The 22,916-nt window shown below is 41.2% G+C and overlaps 1 protein-coding gene across 5 annotated transcripts in view; it reads left to right on the top strand.

The window, feature by feature from the left end:
- Positions 1-22,916, top strand: part of HEATR6 (HEAT repeat containing 6) — a 36,485-nt gene that overhangs the window by 3,323 nt on the left and 10,246 nt on the right. For 4 of the 5 annotated variants that reach the window (XM_045490552.1, XM_045490551.1, XM_045490553.1 and 1 more), the window contains exons 2-14: positions 41-148; positions 2,967-3,107; positions 3,580-3,695; positions 4,508-4,622; positions 6,138-6,239; positions 7,110-7,247; positions 8,935-9,230; positions 9,967-10,144; positions 15,197-15,403; positions 15,844-15,943; positions 18,754-19,109; positions 19,928-20,050; positions 20,420-20,506. In XM_045490552.1, the coding sequence (XP_045346508.1) occupies positions 41-148; positions 2,967-3,107; positions 3,580-3,695; positions 4,508-4,622; positions 6,138-6,239; positions 7,110-7,247; positions 8,935-9,230; positions 9,967-10,144; positions 15,197-15,403; positions 15,844-15,943; positions 18,754-19,109; positions 19,928-20,050; positions 20,420-20,506 (2,067 nt within the window). The remainder of the gene's footprint in view (positions 1-40; positions 149-2,966; positions 3,108-3,579; positions 3,696-4,507; positions 4,623-6,137; positions 6,240-7,109; positions 7,248-8,934; positions 9,231-9,966; positions 10,145-15,196; positions 15,404-15,843; positions 15,944-18,753; positions 19,110-19,927; positions 20,051-20,419; positions 20,507-22,916) is intronic. The other variant, XM_045490554.1, reaches the window with a different exon arrangement.

Raw genomic sequence — 22,916 nt, forward strand, 5'->3', positions numbered from 1 at the left:
ATTGTTTTTTGTTTTTTTGTTTTTTTGTTTTTTTTGGTAGGATGTCAGTGCTCTTCTTGTCCAAGCTTGCCGACTGGTGCCTCTTAATCAGAATCATCTTGTCAGCAAAGTGTCTCAACTTATCCACCATTTACTTAACAGATTACAGGTAATCATGTGCATAACTTTAGAATTTATCATGAACTAAATAAGTACCTTTGAAATGCTACATCTGTGCTAGGTGCGATAGGCTGATCTTTTGAGAAATTAGAAGAAGCACTTCCTTACTAGGGATGATATTAAATATAATTCTGACCAAAAAAATTATTCTGCACAATTCTAGAAGTTTGTCTGTTAGAGTTACCCCTTTCTGTTTGGTTCAAGAAAGCAATATCATTGAGTCCCTCAGGTCTTAGAATTTTTCATGGAAGATGTATTTGACCAAGATATATCTAAGAATAAGTTGAAACAATCTACTACTCCTTTCCTACCAATATGTTTTCCCCTTTCCCATTTTTGTGGTCCGCTTTTGATCTTCATAAACATAAGTAGCTTGGGAGCAAGAGGACACTAGATAGAAAGACCCTTGGGGCGCCTGGGTGGCTCAGTCGGTTAGGCATCCGGCTTCGGCTCAGGTCATAATCTCGCGGTCCATGAGTTCAAGCCCCGCGTCGGGCTCTGTGCTGACAGCTCAGAGCCTGGAGCCTGTTTCAGATTCTGTGTCTCCCTCTCTCTCTGATCCTCCCCTGTTCATGCTCTGTCTCTCCCTGTCTCAAAAATAAATAAACATTAAAAAAAAATTTTTTTTTTTAAAAAAAGAAAGACCCTTGTTATTTATAACAAGGTCCATGCTGTAGCTCTCCTTTCTCCAGAATGTTTTCAGTTTGCTAAATAAATCTCATATCTTTTTAGGAACAGTTCAGACATTGAGGCTGTTACCATAAGATGCCACATGAGGATGTGAATGTAGTTAGCACAAAATTTACAATTAGCACTATGTAACCTTTTGGCTGCAAGAAACAGAAAAGTCAACCTAGAACAGCTTAAAAACAATTTTTTTTTAAGTTATATCATACCACAACCCCCAAGAGAGGCACTCCAGGGGCACTTCATGAGAAACTTCCTGACATTTTTCCATTCTGCTATCGGTGTATGGGCTGTCCTCAGCTAGCATCTCTCCTAGTCAAGATGGCTGCCTCAGTTCCAGGCATTCCATGCGAAATAAATAAATAACCCCCAGCAGAAGCAAAAAAATGATTTATTTTGTGTCTCTGTAAGAATGAGGCATGTTGTTGGGGCGCCTGGGTGGCTCAGTCGGTTGAACGTCCGATTTCAGCTCGGGTCATGATCTCACAGTCTGTGAGTTCGAGCCCTGCGTCAGGCTCTGTGCTGACAGCTCAGAGCCCGGGGCCTGCTTCAGATTCTGTGTCTCCCTCTCTCTCTGACCCTCCCCCATTCATGCTCCGTCTCTCTCTGTCTCAAAAATAAATAAACGTTAAAAAAAATTAAAAAAAAAAAAAAAGAATGAGGCATGTTGGGGCGCCTGGGTGGCTCAGTCAGTTGAGTGTCCGACTTCAGCTCAGGTCATGATCTCACGGTCTGTGAGTTCGAGCCCTGCGTCAGGCTTTGTGCTGACAGCTCGGAGCCTGGAGCCTGCTTCAGATTCTGTGTCTCCCTCTCTCTCTGCCCCTCCGCCTTCATGCTCTGTCTCTCTCTGTCAAAAATAAATAAACATTAAAAAAAATTTTTTTTAAAAAGAATGAAGCATGTTGTCCCCTCACTCTCCATCAGACCTCCCCTCATATCTGGCTGGGGAGACCTAGGTCTGATCAAGGGAATAGTATTACCTTGGGTGACTAAAACCAGGGGTTAACCTTGACTGCACATTAGAATCAACTGCAGGGCTTAAGCTCCCTAGATGATTACACTGTGCAGCTCAACTTTTATATCAGGGTTTCCCAATCTCGACACTTACTGATATTTTGGATTGGATGATTCTTAGTTGTAGTGCGGCTCTCCTGTGCATTGTAGGATTTTAGCAGCATCCTTGGCTTCTACCTTAGAAGGCAATAGCATCCCTCTGATTGTGACAGTCAAAACTGTCTACAGACATTCCCATTTCCTTGGGAAATAAGATTTCCCCTGGTAGAGAACCAGTATCTTAGCTAATTAGGATTTACCCTCAGGTCCCATGTGCAAGAGGTGAGTACCCAAATAAAATCAATACTCTGCCAGCAGGACAGAGGAGATGAGTGCTGATAGGTAAGCAGTGTCTGCTACCTGTGACGTCCTAAATGAAATGAGGCTGTCTTCAAGTTCAGAATTTTTCACACTGGTACCATAGCTTCTGAAGGTTTACTGTTCTCAGATGTAGTACCTTTGTAGCACTGGCAGTTGGAAAAGTTCCTGATCACAGATGGTACCTACAGCCCTTAATCAACTTTCTAGCTTTTGATGACAGTTTATCTCAGTTATTCATGAATTGATACTTCGATTAGCCTCCTTTGTCCCAACACGATTATAAACTTGATGACAAGGATATGCAGTCTCTTCCCATTGTATGCTCCACATCATAGTGAGACATAGTAGCTATTTAACAGGCATTTATATGCATTTATATTCATAGTGTGTTTGTTGAGCATTTATGATGTAGAGAAGCCCATTTCAGTGGCTTGAGTCTTACATATCTGTGTATTTACAGCTACCAGTATCTGGTTGGCTCCAGGAAAAGCTGCAGGGACTTTGCCAGGCTCTATTTTGAGTGGAGGGAGTAAAGGGGAGGAAGTGAGCAAGGCCCTGGGACAAGGAGAAGGCCCTGTCTTGATCAGACGTTCACGGCCTTTAAAGCTGATCTTTCTGACACCAAAAAGATGGACACATGTGCCCTTTCTTTCATAGCTTGGTTCAGATGAGCATACATGTCTGAAAAAGATAAAAGTATTTTTTCTTACAAGTTGGATGATGCATATTTTTTCCTGTATTGATAGGTGATTGTTGATGAACAAAACCTGGATTTCCTGTTGGCATATACTATTTCTGCTATTCAGCAGTGTAGTTCCTGGACACACATGGAGATTCTCCAAGCCCTGGCAGCTCTGGTTTACTGCAATGGCTCAAAATGTCAAAAGGTAGTTTAAACTGTGTTCTGCCTTTCCTTCCAAAGGTTAGGAACACAGGCTCTGAACCAATAGACTCATGCTCAGGTTTCCATCCTGTCATTAATGAGATGTGTGACCTTGGTCAACCCTTACTCTACCACCCTGAATCTCATTTCTTCATGTATATGGTAGATCGTTTGAGGATGAGGTGAGACAGTCCTTGTAAAGTGCTTGGCACTCGCTAAACATGAACCGCTATTGTTATCGTCATCCTTCAGTGTGCACCCAAGACTGAAGAGCTTCAGCAGCTACCTGGGCTGAGAGTGATGATCGCTACTGGTGTTTCAGGGCACATCTTTGCATGCCCATTTGAAAGATTTAGCTAGCAGCTAGTCTTTTGGGACTTAACCGCCCATTAGTTAAAAAAAATGACACCCACCTAAAGAGTAATAATTTTCCAAGAAGCCTTTTCTGACGCACATTAGCTGTTATTTTGTTCTAGTACCTCCCAGACTTGCTCGGCAAGAGCGGGATTTTGATGCAGTTGAGTGACTCGGCTCAGCCTGACCCTGAAGCTAGGAGAGCTGCAGTGCACTGCATGGCAAACTTGTGTCTCAGGTATGTGACTCCGGCCACATCTCCTGGCTGTGATGAGACAGGGCCTCTCATGTCTGAAGCCAGAGCCAACTTAGAAAAATAACCTACTTTGTGTTTCCCATGTTCCTTGCTAATAAGATCATCGTATATTGTTTATTTTAGTAGTATTTGTTTAAAAAGGTAAAGTAAAGGAAAAAATAGACTAGGATCTTATCCCTAAAATAGGGAAAGAGCAGTACATATGCAATATGTCAAGGTTTTGTTTTCTGTTGATACAAATTCTAACCATATTAAGTCTTCTAGAAGGATATAGTCATGAATTTAAGCTTTGTTGAGGCCTCTATCAAAGCCAGTTTCTTCTAAGAAAATGGAACCAATCCCATCCACCAAATTGTAGATTCGTGCAATGGAAACTGAGGAGCACAGACTTGAACCAATGTATCTTGACTCCCCATTGCGGTGTTGTCCAGTGGGGAGGAGTCGGGCTCAGCTGTGTGATTCTAGCCAGACAAGACCTGTGTGCATTGTTTCCCTCTACACATTGAAAAGTAGAGCTAAAAAAAGATTTCTTTCTCCATACTTCTTCCACTACAAACTTCTGTAACTTTTCCCCGTGGAAACCCCTCTTCCTTCTTGGTATTCATTCCAGCCATGTGCTATTCCACAGCCGTAGTTACTTACCCGAAGTGCACAGTCTTCCTTAATATAGTTTCATCTGAAGGTACATTCCAACTCCACTAGTCTGTATTACTGCTATTTTTAATTCTTATTCTTTTGCAAGCCCCATTTCAAAGGAGACTGAGTTTGAGTTACTTTCTCTGTATGTGTTTTAGTGTACCAGGACAGCCATACTTGGAGGAACCCTACCCAAATATCTGCTTCCAGGCTTTCTTGACCACTTTACAGTCTCCAAAATCATCTGATATGGATGATATCACGTTTTGCATGGTAGGTGGGGCTACCACTAATCTTGTGAATGTTACAGATGTGTCTAGAAGCAGTAGTCGAACAGAAGCTGGGACTAAAGAATATAATTTGGTTGCTGAATCAGTTTTGTCTGGAGATAAAGGCATAAGTGAGATATTTATAACCTGCAAAGATGGAAATCATATCTTTCAGGTTTAAATTACAAAACAGTTTCTGTTTGTTTTGTGGTTCTAGATTTTTGAAGAAAAGTATTTTTTCCCCTCCTGACTATAAAAGCAATACAGTTTCAGACTAGTAACAGTCTTTTAGATGTAAGGGAAAGGAGATTTCAACAATATCTGCAGTATTACTTCTTTTTAAAAACTCTGATGCAGATATGGCAATTAGTTAACATGCTTTAAATTCAGAGTGACACATTTCAAAACTTACAGATCTGAGGTAGTGAAAGTTCCCTATAGTTCCCTGCTCAGATATAACCACCTGGAACAATTTGTTCTACATGCCCCTAGACATTTTTTTCTGTATATAAATGACTATATTTTATAATTTTTCAGTGGGATCATATTAAATATGCTGGTTTTTACCACTGTATCTCCTTTTTAAAGTTAATATTTCTTGGGCATCTTTTCAGTACCTATTAATGTACCTCATGCATTTCTAACTGCTGTAGCTGGGAGATGTTGGGCAAGTTACTTAACTTCTTGAGTCTCCATATACTTTTTCTCTCAAATGAGACGAATGATACAGTTACATGAGCGGTATATGAAATACATCATTTAAAGTGCTTGGCAGATGCTTCCTGTTATCATGATTGAGTTTCCCATGTAGCAGAGGGCTAGCTTCTTACATAATGATTGTCATACAGATGGACATTGAAGTTTCTTCAGTGTTTCCACTATTTCAGAAAAAAGGCTATGTTCCACATCCTCTCTGTGTGGGGAGTGTTTTTAAGGACATTATCTTTTTTTTTTAAGTTTTATTTATTTACGTGATCTCTACACACAACATGAGGCTTGAACTCACAATCCTGAGATCAGGGGTTGGATGCTCTACCGACTAAGCCAGCCAGGCACCCAAGGACTATTTCTTAATGAGATTGCTGAGTCAAAAGATCAATCTCGATCAGAATTGCCCTCTAGAAACCTGTTCCCACATACATTCCTTTGACTTTAAGAACTAGTGAGGCTGCTGTATCATAGAGATTCCCCGCTTCTAATCTCTGCTGCCACTTTTCCATCCCTGTCACCTCCTTCCCACTACACACCTCCTGTTTTTTTTTTCCTCCTTGCTCACCATTTGTACATGCTAGCTTATAAACATGTACAGTAAGACCACTCTTTTCAGTGAGAACACTCTGTTCTTCTGGAAAATAATTAGTAGTTCATCACATCTCTCCTCTAGATCTTCTTTCTTTTCCCCTGTTGCATGATTTTTTTCATCATTGAAAGACTTCTTCATCCTAGGTGGTGCTAGGAAGCTGACCCCTGGATAACCAAATTTTCTGTACCTTTTAACTTGGCCTCTTTTCTCCCCCAGTTGTTACAAAATGCATTGAAAGGTATACAGTCTCTTCTCAATGGGGGTAAGATGAAACTGACACAGACCGAGGAACTTGGAGCTCTTCTGGCTGTGCTAAAGGTAAGTGCTCATCGCGATGAGTGTCTTTCCTGCTCAGACCTCAGGCATAGGGACCACTTTATGTCATTTCTCTAAAGCTAGCTTTTGGGCAGTATATATTAGGAGATCGTTCAAATGTTCATATGTAGGCATATGTCAAATTAAGAACTGAAAACAGTAAGCTGTGCTTTAAGTAAATTCATCAAAATTCTAAAACTTTATGTATGAATCTTCACTTAGGAAGGGAATAGTTTATGATCTATAGACAATTTAATTGTAGATCCTCTTAAACCTGTTTGTATTTGAAAGAGGAACCAGGGCTTCTCTTTGGCTCTTGGCCCACATAAGTAGACAGGCCAGTCAGATGGCAATTAGTAGGCTGCCTCCTTTAGTTTCTGAGCCTGCTCGTCGGTGGGAAGGTTCCTCTCTGGGGACCCACCTTTCAGGTCAGCCAGGAAGCGGCCTCGGGTCAAAGCCATTTTTAACTACCTTGATCGTGACTAAAACTTTAAATCTTTCCCTGTCCCATCTCCCATATAGACAACTGGATGTGGACATGGATAAGTGAAATAAAAATGATAGATTGTTTAAAAAAATCATAGATAAAATAATTGGATAAAACAGGCTGGATAAATTTTTAAACTTAATAAAAACGGTAAGTAAATAAAGTAAAATCAAACTTAAACTCATCTGACCAGACCAGATCCACCCAGATGGGATTAAACTCTTCTGTAAGCCCTAAACCTTCAAGATACCAATTTTCTGTCCCTTTGAATTTCTTCAGTAAGATTCTAGACATTAATCGGTTCATTGATGTGATTCAGAACATGGCAAGTCATTCTGTTTTATGATTTGTTTTTGTGGGCGTGCTTCCTTCATCATCATCATCAGAAATCTATGTTTCACGGACTCCCGGGACTAAACATAGAGCTGCCCACGGTGTTATACCCCACTCCGCTTCCTCAGTATGACGGGCGGCCACCTGTCAAACCGCAGCAATCCGAATCCAACACTTCTCGACCAACTGTGGTATGCTTGTGTTTACTTAGCACGAAGTTGTGGATTGTTTTTAATTGCCTATTATATATATTTTCTGTGATTTGCGTCCCTACTTGCGCCAAAGGCTGACCTTAAATTTGATTTCAGTTTTGGGTTTTTAGCATAGTAAATGTAAATTCATCAGACTGCTGAAAACACTGGTTAGAGCATCTTATATTTCTAAGAGGTCTAGGCAGTGTAAGAGCTATAGCAGCAGACATTCACTTTACGCCTGAAGCCGCACATCCTCGTTCCCCAAATGCTCGAGACCACAGGTCAACCCACTTTTTCTACAAAAGGCTAATTGGTAAATATTGTAGGTCTCTGTTACAACTGCCAGGTTTCCCAACCTGTCCATATAGTTGCCATCTCCCTCATGTTTCCATTGGAGAACCTAGAGCATACAGATATATGGGCCACTGTATTATATCTGGACGTGTATCCGGTATTACTTATAAAATGTTTATAATTCGAAATTCTTCTACTCATTGAGTTACTCAACATTTACTGAATACTTGCTACATCCCAGACATTATGCTAAACATTAAGGATATAGATTCTGTTTTTAGGAGTTTAGGGGAGAAACTCAGAGCCTACTTGGGATTTTCTCTCTCCCTCTGTCTCTGTCCCTCCCCCGCTTGCTCTCTCTCTCTCTCTCTTAAAATAAATAAACTTTTTTTTTTTTTTAAAGAATGAGTAGAGTACAAAAAGGAAGGAAAGTGTTGGTTATTTTTTTCCGCCAGAGGAAACAGAAGGTGCCTAGGCATAGAGGATGAGCATGTGTGCAGCCTATTTGTTAACCAGTAGTCTAGAGTGTCAGGTGCGTGCAGGAGAAGGCTGGGACAAGTAGGTAGCAGAGGCCAAATCATAAGGGTCTTTTATAGTATGCTAAGGAGTTAGTTTTTATCTTACAGGTGGCAGAGATGAAGACTCTTATATAGGGGAGTGATATGATCAGATACACATCTAGGAAACATCACTGTGGTAGCAAGTAAAAGGTGTGAGTCTGGGGCCATGTTAATAATACAAAATAGAAGTGATGAGGACCTTCCTTTCTTAAATTCAGGGGACCTTGAGAATGCAGAGGGAGGCCTAGATTCCGAAGATATTTGGATGTCAGAAAGGAAGCAGGAGAAAAGAAAGAAACTGGCTCTTACTTACTATCTACAAAGCCTCAGTGACCTAAACCGTGCATTGTATATAGTGGATTAACGTCTCTCTTCTACATCTAGAGTGGTACTAGCTATGGGTCTTATCTGGAAGAACTGAGAAAATTGTCACTCTAGTCATTTTCTATAGACTTGAAATCTGTTGCTGCTGAATGCTTTCACAACTGTGCAAGGAAAGTGGCATTAGCCTTATACTCACAGATCAGGAACTTCAAGCTAAGTGGAAGGTGAAATGATTTGCCCACAGTCACAGAGGTAGAATTTAAACCCAGGCTACCAGTATGGCTCTGTTGTACATACGTCATGCCTTGTTTCCTGTAGTCCAGTAGGGTGTGTGTAAGCACTTAGCCCAGCACCTGACACACAGAGTATTAAGTAAGTGCCATTTTTTTCTCCTCTCCTCTTTTCTTCTTTCTTCAGGCTACATGTTGGGGACATATTTAGTAATTATCAAATGAGAAAGTACCAATAGCTCTCATATGTATGTTTTCATTTGCTCCTAAAATCAGAATAAAAAGAAGAAATCAAAAGTAAAATCAAGGAAAATCCAGCAAGAAGAGGAAGAGGAAGAATCCAGTGGTGAAAGAGAAGCAGCCCCCATCACTGGCTCAGGCAAAGAGAACCTGCGTGAGGGGAGCACTCCCTGCTCCTCCTCCCTGGGAGTCCGAAGTTTGCCTGTAGAGGGAAGCAGCATGGCAGGAAGAGACCGAGTCTCCACCCCCTTCCGTTCTGCCAGTTGGAAAAAGGTCAGCAGTAGTGAGTCTGACTATTCGGATGCTGAAGGAGGCATGCAGAGTAAAATGAGGTAGTAGTATTTTGTTATGTTGTTACGCCTTATCATCTCAGGTGCACATAAGTTAATAACTTTGCTTAAAAACCTGACTGCTACACAAGATTTAATTTGAAGATTCATTTATGCTGGGCTTTGTGTCACTCTACATCTGCCTTGTTCCCTTCATCTGCCTTTGTACATGTTGTTCCTCTGCCTGGAATTTTCTTCCACTTTGTGTGCCTTCTTATTAACCACTATTCCACTTTGGTACGAGCTCAGCAATCATGTCCTCTGAGAAGCCTTTTCTTACTAGCACCCCTGCTCCCCAATTCTGGCTTTGGTGCCTTCTTTGTGACCCTTTGATGTATCTCCACCTTAGCATCTATCAAAATGCCCTGCAGTTATCTCTTTAACTGTCTGTCTCTGCCCCTCGCAGGCTCCTTGGGGGCAGGGCGGGCTTTATGTCTGCCAGCCTCAGCACAATGCCTGGCACATACTCACTACTCCTGATGCCAAGCTGTTGCCCTCTTATTTTCTGTCTAGTTGTGTTTTATATTGTTTACTGTATTAACTTGTTGTGTAAACAAATTGCTTTAGCATGTTTTGATGGCATTTTGAAAACTATTTTTTCAACTATCACGTTGGCATATTTACTTTTGGGTTTATTCAGAATGTTGAGTTTCTCAGTGCATCATGTGAGTTGGCTGGAATAAATAGAATTTCATGTTTGTATTTTTTAAAGACTTTTTTTCTTCCTTCTCTTGGATAGGTCTTACCAAGCCAAAGTTCGCCAAGGAGCGTTAGCTTGTTTTCTTTCTACTATAAAATCAATAGAAAAAAAAGTTCTTTATGGCTACTGGTCAGCCTTTGTTCCTGATACACCCGAGCTTGGAAGCCCTCAGTCAGTGTCCCTGATGACTCTTACGTTAAAAGATCCTTCTCCAAAGGTAAGAGCACTTAAATTCTGAGCATAATACCAGGAAAGTCTTTGTTGTTTTCCCTGCCTTATCTGGTCTCATCTGAACACAGCTCTCATTACTAACAATCCAACTCCTGACTCGAGAACCACAGGACAGGCAGGAGGACAGAACACGGGCGTATGTGAGTAGCAGGGTGAGAACGCTCACACTAGGGGCCCTGCTGCCTAGGGCTTGCTTGGAGCCTGAGCGCACTGACTTGTAGCCTCTGTATCCCTTTGGAGCTGCACTGAGACAGCCGTGGTTCTTTCCCTTTTATGGGAATGTTGATTGCCATGGGATTTATAATAGGAAAAAATCAAAAGCAGTTTAAACACTCAGTGGAATATCTTGGTCCATAATGGTTACAAAGAATACATAAAGCTTAGAAAAATGTCTATGATAAGAACACATAAGAAAACTTGTGGGTGACCCTTCAAAAGCTCTTACAGGGTGAAAAAATAAACAGGCCTCAGTTAAGCACAAAAATTTCAAACATCCAATATCCTGAGTAGTTATACCAGCAGGAAATTTTCAGATTAACTGAATCAGTAGCAAATGAGAACCTGCAAGAAAAATGGAAAATAAGGGGTGACAAGTCAGTACTGAAGCCATTCTTGTAAGTGAAAGGAAAAATACTATAAAGGTTAAAAAATACATATATTTGAAAAGCCTCCCCAAAAAATAAATAAATAAATAAATAAATAAATAAATAATAAAAAATAAGAAAAGAAAAGCCTCTGGCTGCGGGGAGCTGCCGGCAGGAGCTGAGGAGATCGTCCTATGGAGCAAGTGGCAGGCTAGGTAAACCACCCGCACTGCAGTTGCCCAGCGAACGTATGAGTTTGGGATATGAGTACAGAGAGGTTATGGAGTTGGATCTCATGAAAGTGGATTGAAATCTGTGTCATGGTGTTTATGTCTTTATAGTTTTTAATGTTTACATTTGCCTTAGAGTGCATGAGAAATTTTACATGCTGCAAAGTGGTCCTCCTTGATTTGGGTACCTTTTACAAGACCAGTGCTCTAACCCCTGAGCTATGGAGCCTTAGGTACCTTTTAGATATGGTCTTGCTCTTTAACTTTGATGAATGCAATGCAAGAAATGTGATGAAAAGGAAACGTATAGAACTTCCTTCTGGAGATGTCCTAGCTCCAAGACATGAAGGTCCTGGAGAAATGGAAAAGCAATCATCATTCGTAGGATTTAGAAAGATCAAAGTAATGAGTAGAACTTGTCGGTTCCATGTAATGGCAAGTGAAATGATTGTAGCCAGAAGCTTTGTCACAGATTTTAGGTTAGAAAGATGTAAAGAAGTGTGATCATGCTCCACAGTGAGCCTTAGTACACACCTCTGCAAACTGTCCCTGTGCACCAAGACACGTGCTAGAAGCAAGTGCTGTGGTCGGTGATGTCAGTGAGAGAGACTTTTTACAAAGACTCCTAGAAAGTTGTGTGCAAAACTTAAAAGTTCACATAATACAATGGAGCAGCAATCGTTGATCAGAGCTAGATTAAAAAGTACAGTCATGTGTAAAAGCTGAGTGGTCATCTGCTCAAAGGCTCATTGTAAGTATAGAGTTGGATGCCTGAAGTTTCTCTTAGCCAGGATGAAACATGACAGTAGTGCATTCTGCTGAAGTGCACAGTGATGACAGTTTCAAGTTCATGGCAGCTCTGGTATGACCTAGGGTAGATTCAACTGGAAGCACAGTTTTTACTGATATGCTGAGAAACTTTCCAAAGAAAAGCGGACAGAAGGAAGGGGACTGGACTCTTCATTCAGAACACTGGCAATAGATTACTTTCGGGAAATTGCAGTATGAAATGTTAGAGTGATTAATTCCAAAGGAGAAAACTTAGAAATTTCCTTTAGGATTTGGCAGTGGGCAGTACTTGGGAAATGGTCATATTTTCACATGTTGGAAATGTGCTTCAGAAAGCACATCCTGTATGTTTCCAGATGGCACAGAGCAAATTATCAATAAAAATACCATGACTAATTTATGAATTTCTTCTATAGGATTTCTTTGGGTGTTAAAAGGGTAGATTATGTGGCTATAGCAAGACTTGATCTAGGGAACAAACTATGGGACAGACTTTCTTGGTACCTTGAGAACTATCCCAATTTTCAAATTTCATGATTTTTTATTTCTCTTTTGGAGAGCTATGAAATGTGGAAACAAATCAAAATCTAGAGTAATAGCTCTATAAGGAAAGAGAATAAAGCAGGTTTGTAACTATCATGGACTGGTAGGTAATCGGGTTTTCCCTTATATGGCCGACCAAGAACAGATGGCCTTGGCTTGGATATCTCCAAATCTAGAGACCCCGACACAGTGTTCAAATGCCCCCACCCTAAAGGCAACCAACTTTAGGAGTGTGATCAAATAAAGTTAACCTTGAACATGTGTGCAGAATAATCAGTCCTGGGACAAAGCTAAAGAAGGGAACAACCAAGTACATTGAAACCTCACTGCTACCCACTCCCAGCCATGACTTCTTTATCATCCTCCCAGGAAGATTGAGACCAAACATAAAAAAAGGGAAAACTAAGGACTAACTGAGCTACCTCTGCAAACATTTCTGCCACATCCATAAGTAGCAAAAAGGGGAAAGTGTTTTCCTGTTTCATTACCTTTGAACAAGTCTTCATGTCCAAGGAAGTGAAACTACCCCCTGGTGAAACAGAGCACACTGATGTTTATCAGATTGAAAAGTCTTCATCCATCATTGTAAATATTCAGACAATAAAAACTTAACAAAATGAGTTCTCTGGAGAGCTGCCCCTCTTAAGATTTGCTTGCACATCAGTAATTTCCGCTGAAAGTGCTGATCAGAACTGGTAAACAGTATATTAAATATTGATGTAAGAATCAGTGAAGCAGAACTTGAATGATTCAGTGTCATAAGTAGCTTTTTTTTTTTTTTAGCAACAGAGATCTATTAAACAAGGTTTAAAGGAAATTAAATCAGACCTATGAGAAATATCATGTGATATAGTATTATATTTTTCATAGATTTCCTACCTCGGTGATATATTTCAGTGACTTTCCTTTTGTTTTCATTTGTGATGGTCATGGATACTTTTACCTCTTAGGGTACCAAAGTTAATGAGGCTAAAAACTTTTGGCTTTTGAGTATCAGTTCATTTCTTTCCACAAGTTGGTTTTAAATTGTAATTGCTTTGTCACCTGTGGGAATCATGATTTTTTAACTGCCTTATAAAGAAATGGAGGTTCAGCATAGCATACCTTTATTCAGACCCGCCATCTAATCAGGGGTTGGCAAACTATGTTTCTGTATGACCCATGAGCTAAGAATACTTTTATACTTTTAAATTGTTGTTAAAAAAAAAAACTTTTTAAAATGGTATTTCATGCCATGTGAAAATTATATGAAATTCAGATTTCATTGTCCATAAGTAAAATTTTATTGGAATATAATCATATTTATTCTTTATTTAGCATCTGTCTTGTCATGGCTGAGTGGTTGCAACAGAGGCTGTGGCCTACAAAGTCTAAAATATAAAGTAGGTGCTACTGGTCCTTTGCAGAAAAAGTTTGGCAGCCCCTTATCTAAGTTTTTGTTGGGTCAGCTGACTTGTGACTTGAGTTCTTTCTCGCTTGCTGTCTCTCTCACCCTCTCTCTCTCTCTCACCCTCTCACCCATACACACACACACACACACACACACACACACACACAATTTCCTAATACATTGTCAGCTTCCTAACTTAAATGATTATGCTTGATTCTGAAGACTTATATTGTCATACTACAAATTTATTCTCAGAGCGGTAAATCTTTAGTTTTTTGTTTGTGAGCCCACTCTACAAAAGATGCGCAGGAATGATTTATTTCTTAGTTACTTGGAGATGATATAGTTGAAGATTTTCTGGAGAACCTTTTTCACACCAAACTCAGATATGCTTCATGGTGAGCAAATATTTAGATTAGAATTATAATGTTGATTCCCCACTTTTAAAATATCTGGAAGTATTTAGTTGGTATTTTGGGGGGCTGGCCAAAGAGGGTACAGTATTATATAACTGGTCCTACATTTATCACCTGCATTCCATTATGGTTAAATTGGCTTTCTTTGTATTTTTTTCTTACCTGATTTTTTGTTTGCTTGCTTTTAATGTTTATTTAATCATTTTGAGAGAGAGTGTGTGCAAGCAGGACAGGGGCAGAGAGAGAGGGAGAGAGATGTGGGACTCAGTCCCACAATGGCGAAATCATGACCTGAGCCGAAACCAAGATTCGGATGCTTAACTGACTGAGCCACCCAGGCTCCCCTCTTTCCTGATTTTTAATACCACGGAATCATCAGAGTACCAATTGAAAGTAATGCTTTAATCTTATAAACAAAATTTTGCTTCATTGACACTTTTCCTGACGAGTACAGCAGACCATTGACAAAGGTGCACATATTTTCCTTTCCTTCCATAAGGTTATAGTTAATAGTTTTCCTTTCTTTGATTATCAAAGACTCTCACTACAGGCAGTATTATTTTCTGTACCTAAGACTGTTTCTGAAAAGTTGGATCACTAATGATGCCTGCCAACTTGAATGTGCACAAAGTTCCTAATATACTGTTTAATTAACTTTGAGCATTCATGGATGCTTCAGTGTCGCATGTTTAGTGTGAAACAGACTCTAGACTTGGGTATTTTTTTTCCTACCCCACGAGCTATTTAGTTCTCTCTTTTTACTTGGCCTTATGCTTGAATAAACTAGACTTTAATCTTTTAAGTTATTCTCATGTTCATGATTTCAGGGTTTTATATTATCATGTAGCTTAGACTTACTCCTTCCTGTAAGAAAACCTAACAGCAATGTGATAGAAGTTTTTTTAAAGTGAGGGTGCAAGTGGCCTAGTTCATGGCTACTTTTAGGACCTGATAGATAATCTTATTGCCTCTAATTTTCTAATTAAAATGATCCTAAATACTTCAAAAATTAAAAACAAAAATAGGAAGAAGGGGATTTGACTCCTGATTATTAACTAATAAAGGTGAATCATTCTGAAATTTCAGACACGTGCGTGTGCTCTGCAAGTTTTATCCGCCATCTTGGAAGGCTCAAAGCAGTTCCTTTCTGTTGCTGAAGACACCAGTGACCACAGAAGGGCTTTTACTCCCTTCTCCGTGATGATCGCATCCAGCATTAGAGAGTTACACAGATGTCTTTTGTTAGCTTTGGTGGCGGAGTCATCCTCACAGACCCTCACTCAGATAATTAAGGTAAGCATGCCAAGTTATCAACGGGTTCTGGATGGGTTTTCTCTGTTTCGATCTTGTATAATGTTTTACATTGTCCAAAAGTAATTTGACTTAAGAATAGAAGTAACAATTTTATTTAAAGTTATCCTATTTGTTTTATTTAAAGCTATTCTATTAAAAAAAAAAAAAAAGCTATCCTATTGTGCCTCCTCACTTGATCTTACCTACACTCTTTGTATATCCAAATAAATGATTTACTAAAAATACTCCCATATTTTTAGTATTAAGTTGTACCAGTGAGAACACAAGTGCAAGTCCCCTAAAAAAAGGACAAAAAAGAAAAAAACTGATTTTCAAATGAGTCTTCATAGACTTTTCTTTTTTAATTAAATGCTATAACATTTTGTGTCTGTGCTGTGGCTTAATCAGGCCTATTGATGGGCTATTCTTGTCTTTTGCAGTGCCTTGCAAATTTAGTATCAAATTCACCTTACAACCGTCTGAAACTCAGCCTGTTGACCAAAGTCTGGAACCAGATAAAGCCTTATATCCGCCACAAAGGTTGGTGGTAGTTTAAAATCGATTGCTCTTTTGTATCAATCAAATCTAGATTATTAGTTTTAAAAATATTGAGAGCATTTTTACAGCCGTAAGGTATCTCTACTCATTCTCAAGTTTTCAGGGAAAGCAGCTATTGCTAGAAGCCTGCTTTTGACCCCAGAAGCCCCAGTGGACACCTGGAAGAAGTGAGCTGGAGAATTAATTGTAAAGATTAGTGGTTCTTTGCTGCTGCAGTATAGTGACTTTAGAATTCTGGTTGAGCCAAGTGCAGGGGGCCGGCGCTGGGGGGGTAGGGGGGGCAGTGCTCTGGTACACAATACGTAGTTTCTATCCTTAAGGCAGAAGTAAGGATGTGTGGACAATCACATAGACATCATCCTCTCTTTGGAAAGAAAAACTGAAATATAAAACATAACTGCTGTAAGATTATCTCCTCTGCAGTTTAATAATAGCATTTTTTTTTTCAACGTTTATTTATTTTTGGGACAGAGAGAGACAGAGCATGAACGGGGGAGGGGCAGAGAGAGAGGGAGACACAGAATCGGAAACAGGCTCCAGGCTCTGAGCCATCAGCCCAGAGCCTGACGCGGGGCTCGAACTCACGGACCGCGAGATCGTGACCTGGCTGAAGTCGGACGCTTAACCGACTGCGCCACCCAGGCGCCCCTCCTCTGCAGTTTAGATAAAATTCCAGAACCTCAACTCCCCCACTTACTGCAGAGTCTTATTTCTTGTTATTTCCTGACTTACTCCCACACGTGATATATCTGTGCTATAAACATTTGCCTAAAGAACATTTGTTTTTCTTTTGCTAGCAAGCAGGCAATGAAAGTACTATGTGGTCTGTTATCCAGACCACATTCTGATAAGTTTTTCAGTCAGAGTTCTTGAAGGAGGCAGCGATGTTTCTGTGACGTCATGGGAGGGGTACTAGACCTGGAGTCAGGCTGAGGGTCTGCAGCCCATTCCCATTTCCTCCATCTCATAACTGTGGCTCTGTCAGAACCGTCATTTCCTCCTAACAGGAAGATGTTGACCTACCTCGGAAGATTTTTATAAGGCTTAAAGGAGATTATGATGTATACACATGTATCACTGGACATCAGGGTCCAGTTCACTTGTTTCACCAATGTGTAAAACGGGACCCAGAAAGATAAATCTTGCCTTTGACGTCTCTCATGTCAGTGGCAGAAGTAAGATTGAAACAACTCAGTGGGGCGCCTGGGTGGCTCAGTCAGTTAAGCGTCCGACTTCAGCTCAGGTCACGATCTTACGGTCTGTGAGTTCAAGCCCCGTGTCGGGCTCTGGGCTGATGGTCCAGAGCCTGGAGCCTGGTTCCGATTCTGTGTCTCCCTCTCTCTCTGCTCCTCCCCCGTTCATGCTCTGTCTCTCTCTGTCTCAAAAATAAATAAACGTGGGGCGCCTGGGTGGCGCAGTCGGTTAAGCGTCCGACTTCAGCCAGGTCACGATCTCGCGGTCCGTGAGTTCGAGCCCCGCGTCGGGCTCTGGGCTGATGGCTCAGAACCTGGAGCCTGTTGCCGATTCTGTGTCTCCCTCTCTCTCTGCCCCTCCCCCGTTCATGCTCTGTCTCTCTCTGTCCCAAAAATAAATAAACGTTGAAAAAAAAAAATTAAGCCAACAAAAATAAATAAACGTTAAAAAAAAAAAATTAAAAAAAAAAAAAAAGATTGAAACAACTCAAGTCTTTGGGCTCAGTCCCCTGCTCATTCCGCTGCACCAGCTTTTCTTCATCTGTAAACTGAGAGCAGTGGACCATGTCTCACGTCCCTCCCAAGTGTCTGGCTTTGTCTTTCATCATTTTCATGAATAAAACGGTCAAACCCTCAGAAACTTGAAAGAATAGCACAGTGAACATGTGCATATCTCTACCTAGACTTAAAAGTTATTAACATTTGTCATATTTGCTTTGTCTCTGCATGTATGTATCTGTGTACGTGTGTATACATAATGTGTGTATAAATAGGTATATTTTTGAACCATTTGAAAGTAAACTTCTGGGGCACCTGGGTGGCTCAGTCAGTTAAGTGTCAGACTTCGGCTCAGGTCACGATCTCGCCGTTTGTGACTTCGAGCCCCATGTCGGGCTCCGGGCTGACAGCTCAGAGCCTGGAGCCTGCTTCGGATTCTCTGTCTCCCTCTCTCTCTGCCCCTCTCCTGCTTGTGCTCTGTCTCTGTCTCTCAAAAATAAATGTTAAAGAAATTTTTTTTGTTTTCATAAAAAAATTGAAAAAAAGAAAGTAAATTCCAGACATGATATTTCATCCTGAATACCTCAGCATGCATCTTACAAGAACAAAGACAATTTCCTAAAAAACACATCCCCATTTTCACACCTAAGAAATCCACATCAATTCCATAATATTGTTTCGTATCTACTCCACATTCACATTTCACCATATGTCTCAAAAAGTCTTCCCTCCCTTTTTGTGAGGATTTGGGTTCATTCCTGGTTCATGCATTTCATGTCATTATTATGTCAGTTTAGTCTCTTCTAATCTAGAGTAGTCCCATCACCCTTTTGTTCTTTTGCCACGCTGATTTGGGGAAGAGTCCAAGACTGTTGTCTTAAAGCCTGTTTTACCTTCTCAGTTTGCCAGATAGGTTCTTTACAGTGTTGTTTAAATTCTGTTTCTGTCCCATGTATTTCTATAAACTGGAAGTTGGGTCTGGAGGTTTCATTGGATTCAGGTTACACAAGGACGCCATCATTCTTCATTGTCTGCGGGAATAATTGTGATCCTTGCGATAGCTGTTCCCACAGTGATAGTGATTCCCATCAACTTTGACAGATGTGAATGTTCGAGTGTCAAGCCTCACTCTCTTGGGAGCCATAGTGTCCACTCACGCGCCTCTACCTGAAGTCCAGCTCCTTTTACAACAGCCCTGCTCTTCCGGACTCAGCAATAGCAATTCAGCAACTCCTCACCTCAGCGCTCCTGATTGGTGGAAGAAAGCCCCCTCGGGACCCTTTTTGGAAGAGGCTTCAGTTAGCTCCCCTAAGGGGTCTTCAGAGCCTTGCTGGCTCATCCGACTTTGCATTTCCACTGTTGTACTGCCCAAGGAGGAGTCCTGTTCCAGTAGCGATGCTGGCTGTGCAGCGGGGAGCATCTATGAACCATCCCCCATGCGATTGGAGGCCTTACAGGTAGGAGGTTTCGTTTCCTCATTTCTAGAATGGAAGTAATCACTCTTCTTTCAAAGCATTGATTGTGAGGAGTGAGTCTATGAAAATAACATATAACTGAGCCGCAGGTCAGTGGTGTTAGAGACCTGTGTTTTAGGTGTGAGTGCTTTGTTGTTTTGGTTTTGGCGGCGGTTAGGAGAAGACTTGGTTGTAAATGTCACATTTATTCCTTTTTGTTGCAAGTCACTTTAGTGACCATAGTTTTTATGTGACAGGTTGGGTATGCTGGATTATACAGTAATTCTGAAAGACGTTGTACAGTTAAGCTTTGATTTCTGAGACTTTCAATATTTAATTCTCCATAACTTCTCTTCCATCTTCTGTCTGCTTAGAGACAACAGGAAGAAAACAACCCTAGATTAATTTATTCACTTCTTTGGTACTCAGCTGTGATCTGAGACATGGGTTTGGTCCTGGGCTCTGCTGCTGATTGTGCGGTTGATATTAAACATGTCCTTTAACCTTTAACTTTTTTAGCCTTAGCTTCTTTAGCTGAAATATTCAGTTAGTACCTGCCTCAGAAAATTGTTCCCAGGCTTGAATAATATTGACAACCTTAATGAAACACATTTCAAAAATTATAAAGCACCGTGAAGTTACATGATAGAGTTAACTGATTTCAGTCATAAAATAAAGATTATGGTTGTTCATTTCATTCAACATCAGATTCCTGCCTACCCCTTGTTAAATGTGAGTGATTTCTGAAATATGAAAACACTTTTCTGGATATTGCAGCCCTGCATTTAGGTCTTGAGGTTATTCCTCTTTTCTCTTTGCAGGTGTTAGCTCATCTGGCCAAGGGCTACTTTTCAATGGCTCAAGTGTACTTAATGGAGCTTGGAGAGGTGATTTGCAAGTGCATGGGGGAAGCAGATCCGTCTATTCAGCTTCATGGAGCAAAGGTAACTTTGATGAAAAGCCACCTGCTATTTTCTTCTCTTCCTTTATGTTCTTCCTTCTGTTCTATGTCTGTCAGTTCTGAGGTTTCTTAAAGGGGTATCAGGTAGGGAAAGTCATACATTCCTTCATTTTCAGCTCACCAGAGAAACCCAAAGAATTCATTTGGTAATAAATAAACAATATGTTTCTGGTGGTTTTGCTCCTGAAAGAATGCCTCTGATGTCAGAGTTACTGAAAGAAGAAAGAAAATTCGGTTGGAAACTATTTTTCCCTTTGATTTGAGGTCGTCTCCAAACAAGTGAGGTTTTCTGCCTCCGTAATTCGGATTATCAAATCTGCTTTGATAATCTATATTTCTTTTGCCTTGGCAGCTTCTGGAAGAACTGGGGACAGGCTTAATACAGCAGTATAAACCAGATTCTACCATAGCTCCTGACCAGAGAGTGCCAGTCACCGTGGTAAGTACACGTTGTTCAGTGCTCTCCTAGTGCTGCAGTCAGTTGTGAGGCTCAGTGATGAAGTAAACTGTGTAGTTTCTTCCAGTGTCAAAAACTACAGCTAATGATATGTGATGACAGGAGACTAGCATGAATAAGATTTATTTGCATTTCTGTTTATTTGCAGTTCAGTATGTGGTCAGATTGTGTGTAACGTACAGCCAGCAATTGAAAAACCAGTATTTCTTTCGCATAAAACCTCATGTGGTTCCTCATCCTGCCCAAGAGGTAGACTAGAATGGTGGGAAGAGCCAAGGATTTGGAATCCGAAGACATGAGAGCAAATGTAGGGAGCACATTAATGGATGTGTGAGCACAGTTTCCTCATAAAGAGGAATAATAATCTGTAACTAGATTGAATAAAATGTAAGGCTGCTGGCAAATAGTAGGTGCTTGGTAGATGTTGATTCCCTTAACTCCCTCACCACCCTGCTCCAGGATTCCTAGTAAATTCCTGTGACCTTAGGTTGTTTCTGTTGTCTCCATACTGTGCCAGTTCTTTGGAGGAGGAACACGTGACCCTACCAAAAAGGGCTTCTACTTGGTGCCAAAAGCAAAGTCAACTCAACATTAGTGGTGTTTTTTACCTTCTGCCCTCTTCATCCTGCCCATTCTTTTCCCTTTGCAATTTCCATCATCCCTGCAAGCAATTAAGAATATCTAGCCCTAGTCCTTTCCTGAGACTGCCACTCAAGCTGAAACGTCACCATTCACAGGGAGAGGAGTTGAGCTTTGCTCAGACAGACCTGGGTTTGCACCTGGACTTCTCCCCCTGCTGGTCAAATGACTGTAGGCATCACGTTCAGGTTTTTTCATTTGTAAAAAAGAGATATACTTTCTATATTACTTGTCAGTTGCTGAGTCGTAAATTAGCCAAAACACTTAGCAGCTTACAACAATATATATTCTCTCACATAGTTTCTGTGGCTCAGGAATTGGGAGTAGCTTAGCTTTGTCCTTCTGAGGCTGCAGTCAAGATGCTGGCAGGGGCTGCAGTCAACTGAACTTGACAGGGGTTTGAGGATCTTCTTCCAACACGGCTCACTCACATACCTAGCAAGTTAGTGCTGGCTTTTGGCAGCAGGCCTCTCTTACTTCCTTCCCACAAGGAACTCTCCAGAGGGCTGCTGGAGTGTCCTGTGGATATGGCAGCTGGCTTCCCCCATAGCAAGAGAATCAAGACAGAGCAAGACAGAAGCTGTGGTGTTTTTTTTTTTTTTTTTAATGTTTATTTATTTTTGAGAGAGAGAGAGAGACACAGTGTGAGGGAGGGGAGGGGCTGAGAGAGAGGGAGACACAGAATCCGAAGCAGGCTCCTGGCTCTGAGCTGTCAGCATAGAACCTGACGTGGGGCTCAAACCCACAAACCGTGAGATCATGACCTGAGCTGAAATCAGACGCTTAACCGACTGAGCCACCCAGGCACCCCTGTATTCTTATAACCTCGTTTTGGGTTTGTTTGTTTTTTTTTTTAAGTTTATTTATTTATTTTGAGAGAGAGAACACACAGGGGAGGGGGCAGAGAGAGGGGGAGAGAGAATCTCAGGCAAGCTCCGCATTATCAACGCGGAGCCTGACTTGGGGTGTGAACTCATGAACTGTGAGATCATGACCTGAACTGAAATCAAGAATTGAACACTTGGGGCGCCTGGGTGGCGCAGTCGGTTAAGCGTCCGATTTCAGCCAGGTCACGATCTCGCGGTCCGTGAGTTCGAGCCCCGCATCAGGCTCTGGGCTGATGGCTCAGAGCCTGGAGCCTGTTTCTGATTCTGTGTCTCCCTCTCTCTCTGCCCCTCCCCCGTTCATGCTCTGTCTCTCTCTGTCCCAAAAATAAATAAACGTTGAAAAAAAAAATTAAAAAAAAAAAAAAAAAAAAAAAAAGAATTGAACACTTAACCAACTGAGCCACCCAGGCATCCCACCCTCGCTTTGGAAGTTTCACACTGTCATTTCCACAGCACCCTACTGGTTACACAGGTCGGCCTGTACAGGGGCTAGGTGGGGGGCCACCTCCTTAACATTAGGAGGCAAGAATCTGTATGGGCCATCTTGGAGGCTGGCAAGCATACCTGTCTAAAGTCTTCTGGTTTGGGGTGGGGAAGGCCCAGATTGGGTTTCTAGAAACTAGGATTTAGGGGAGGACAGAATTGATGTGTGGGACACATGGCAAAACTTGGGACTAAATTCGTGGGGCAGAAAGTAGAGACTCCAAAACCACAGACAGTTGCAAATGCACCTGAAATCCTAGGATTTTTAGAAAGCATGGGAAGGAAAGGGTTCAAGGTACTCTTCAGATGCCTGCCTTGAGAGCTTTAATAAAAGTGAGGTATGGGCGCCTGGCTGGCCCAGTCGGTTGAGCGTCTGACTTCAG

The sequence above is a fragment of the Leopardus geoffroyi genome, chromosome E1, assembly GCF_018350155.1.
Source record: "Leopardus geoffroyi isolate Oge1 chromosome E1, O.geoffroyi_Oge1_pat1.0, whole genome shotgun sequence".
Lineage (NCBI taxonomy): Eukaryota > Metazoa > Chordata > Mammalia > Carnivora > Felidae > Leopardus > Leopardus geoffroyi.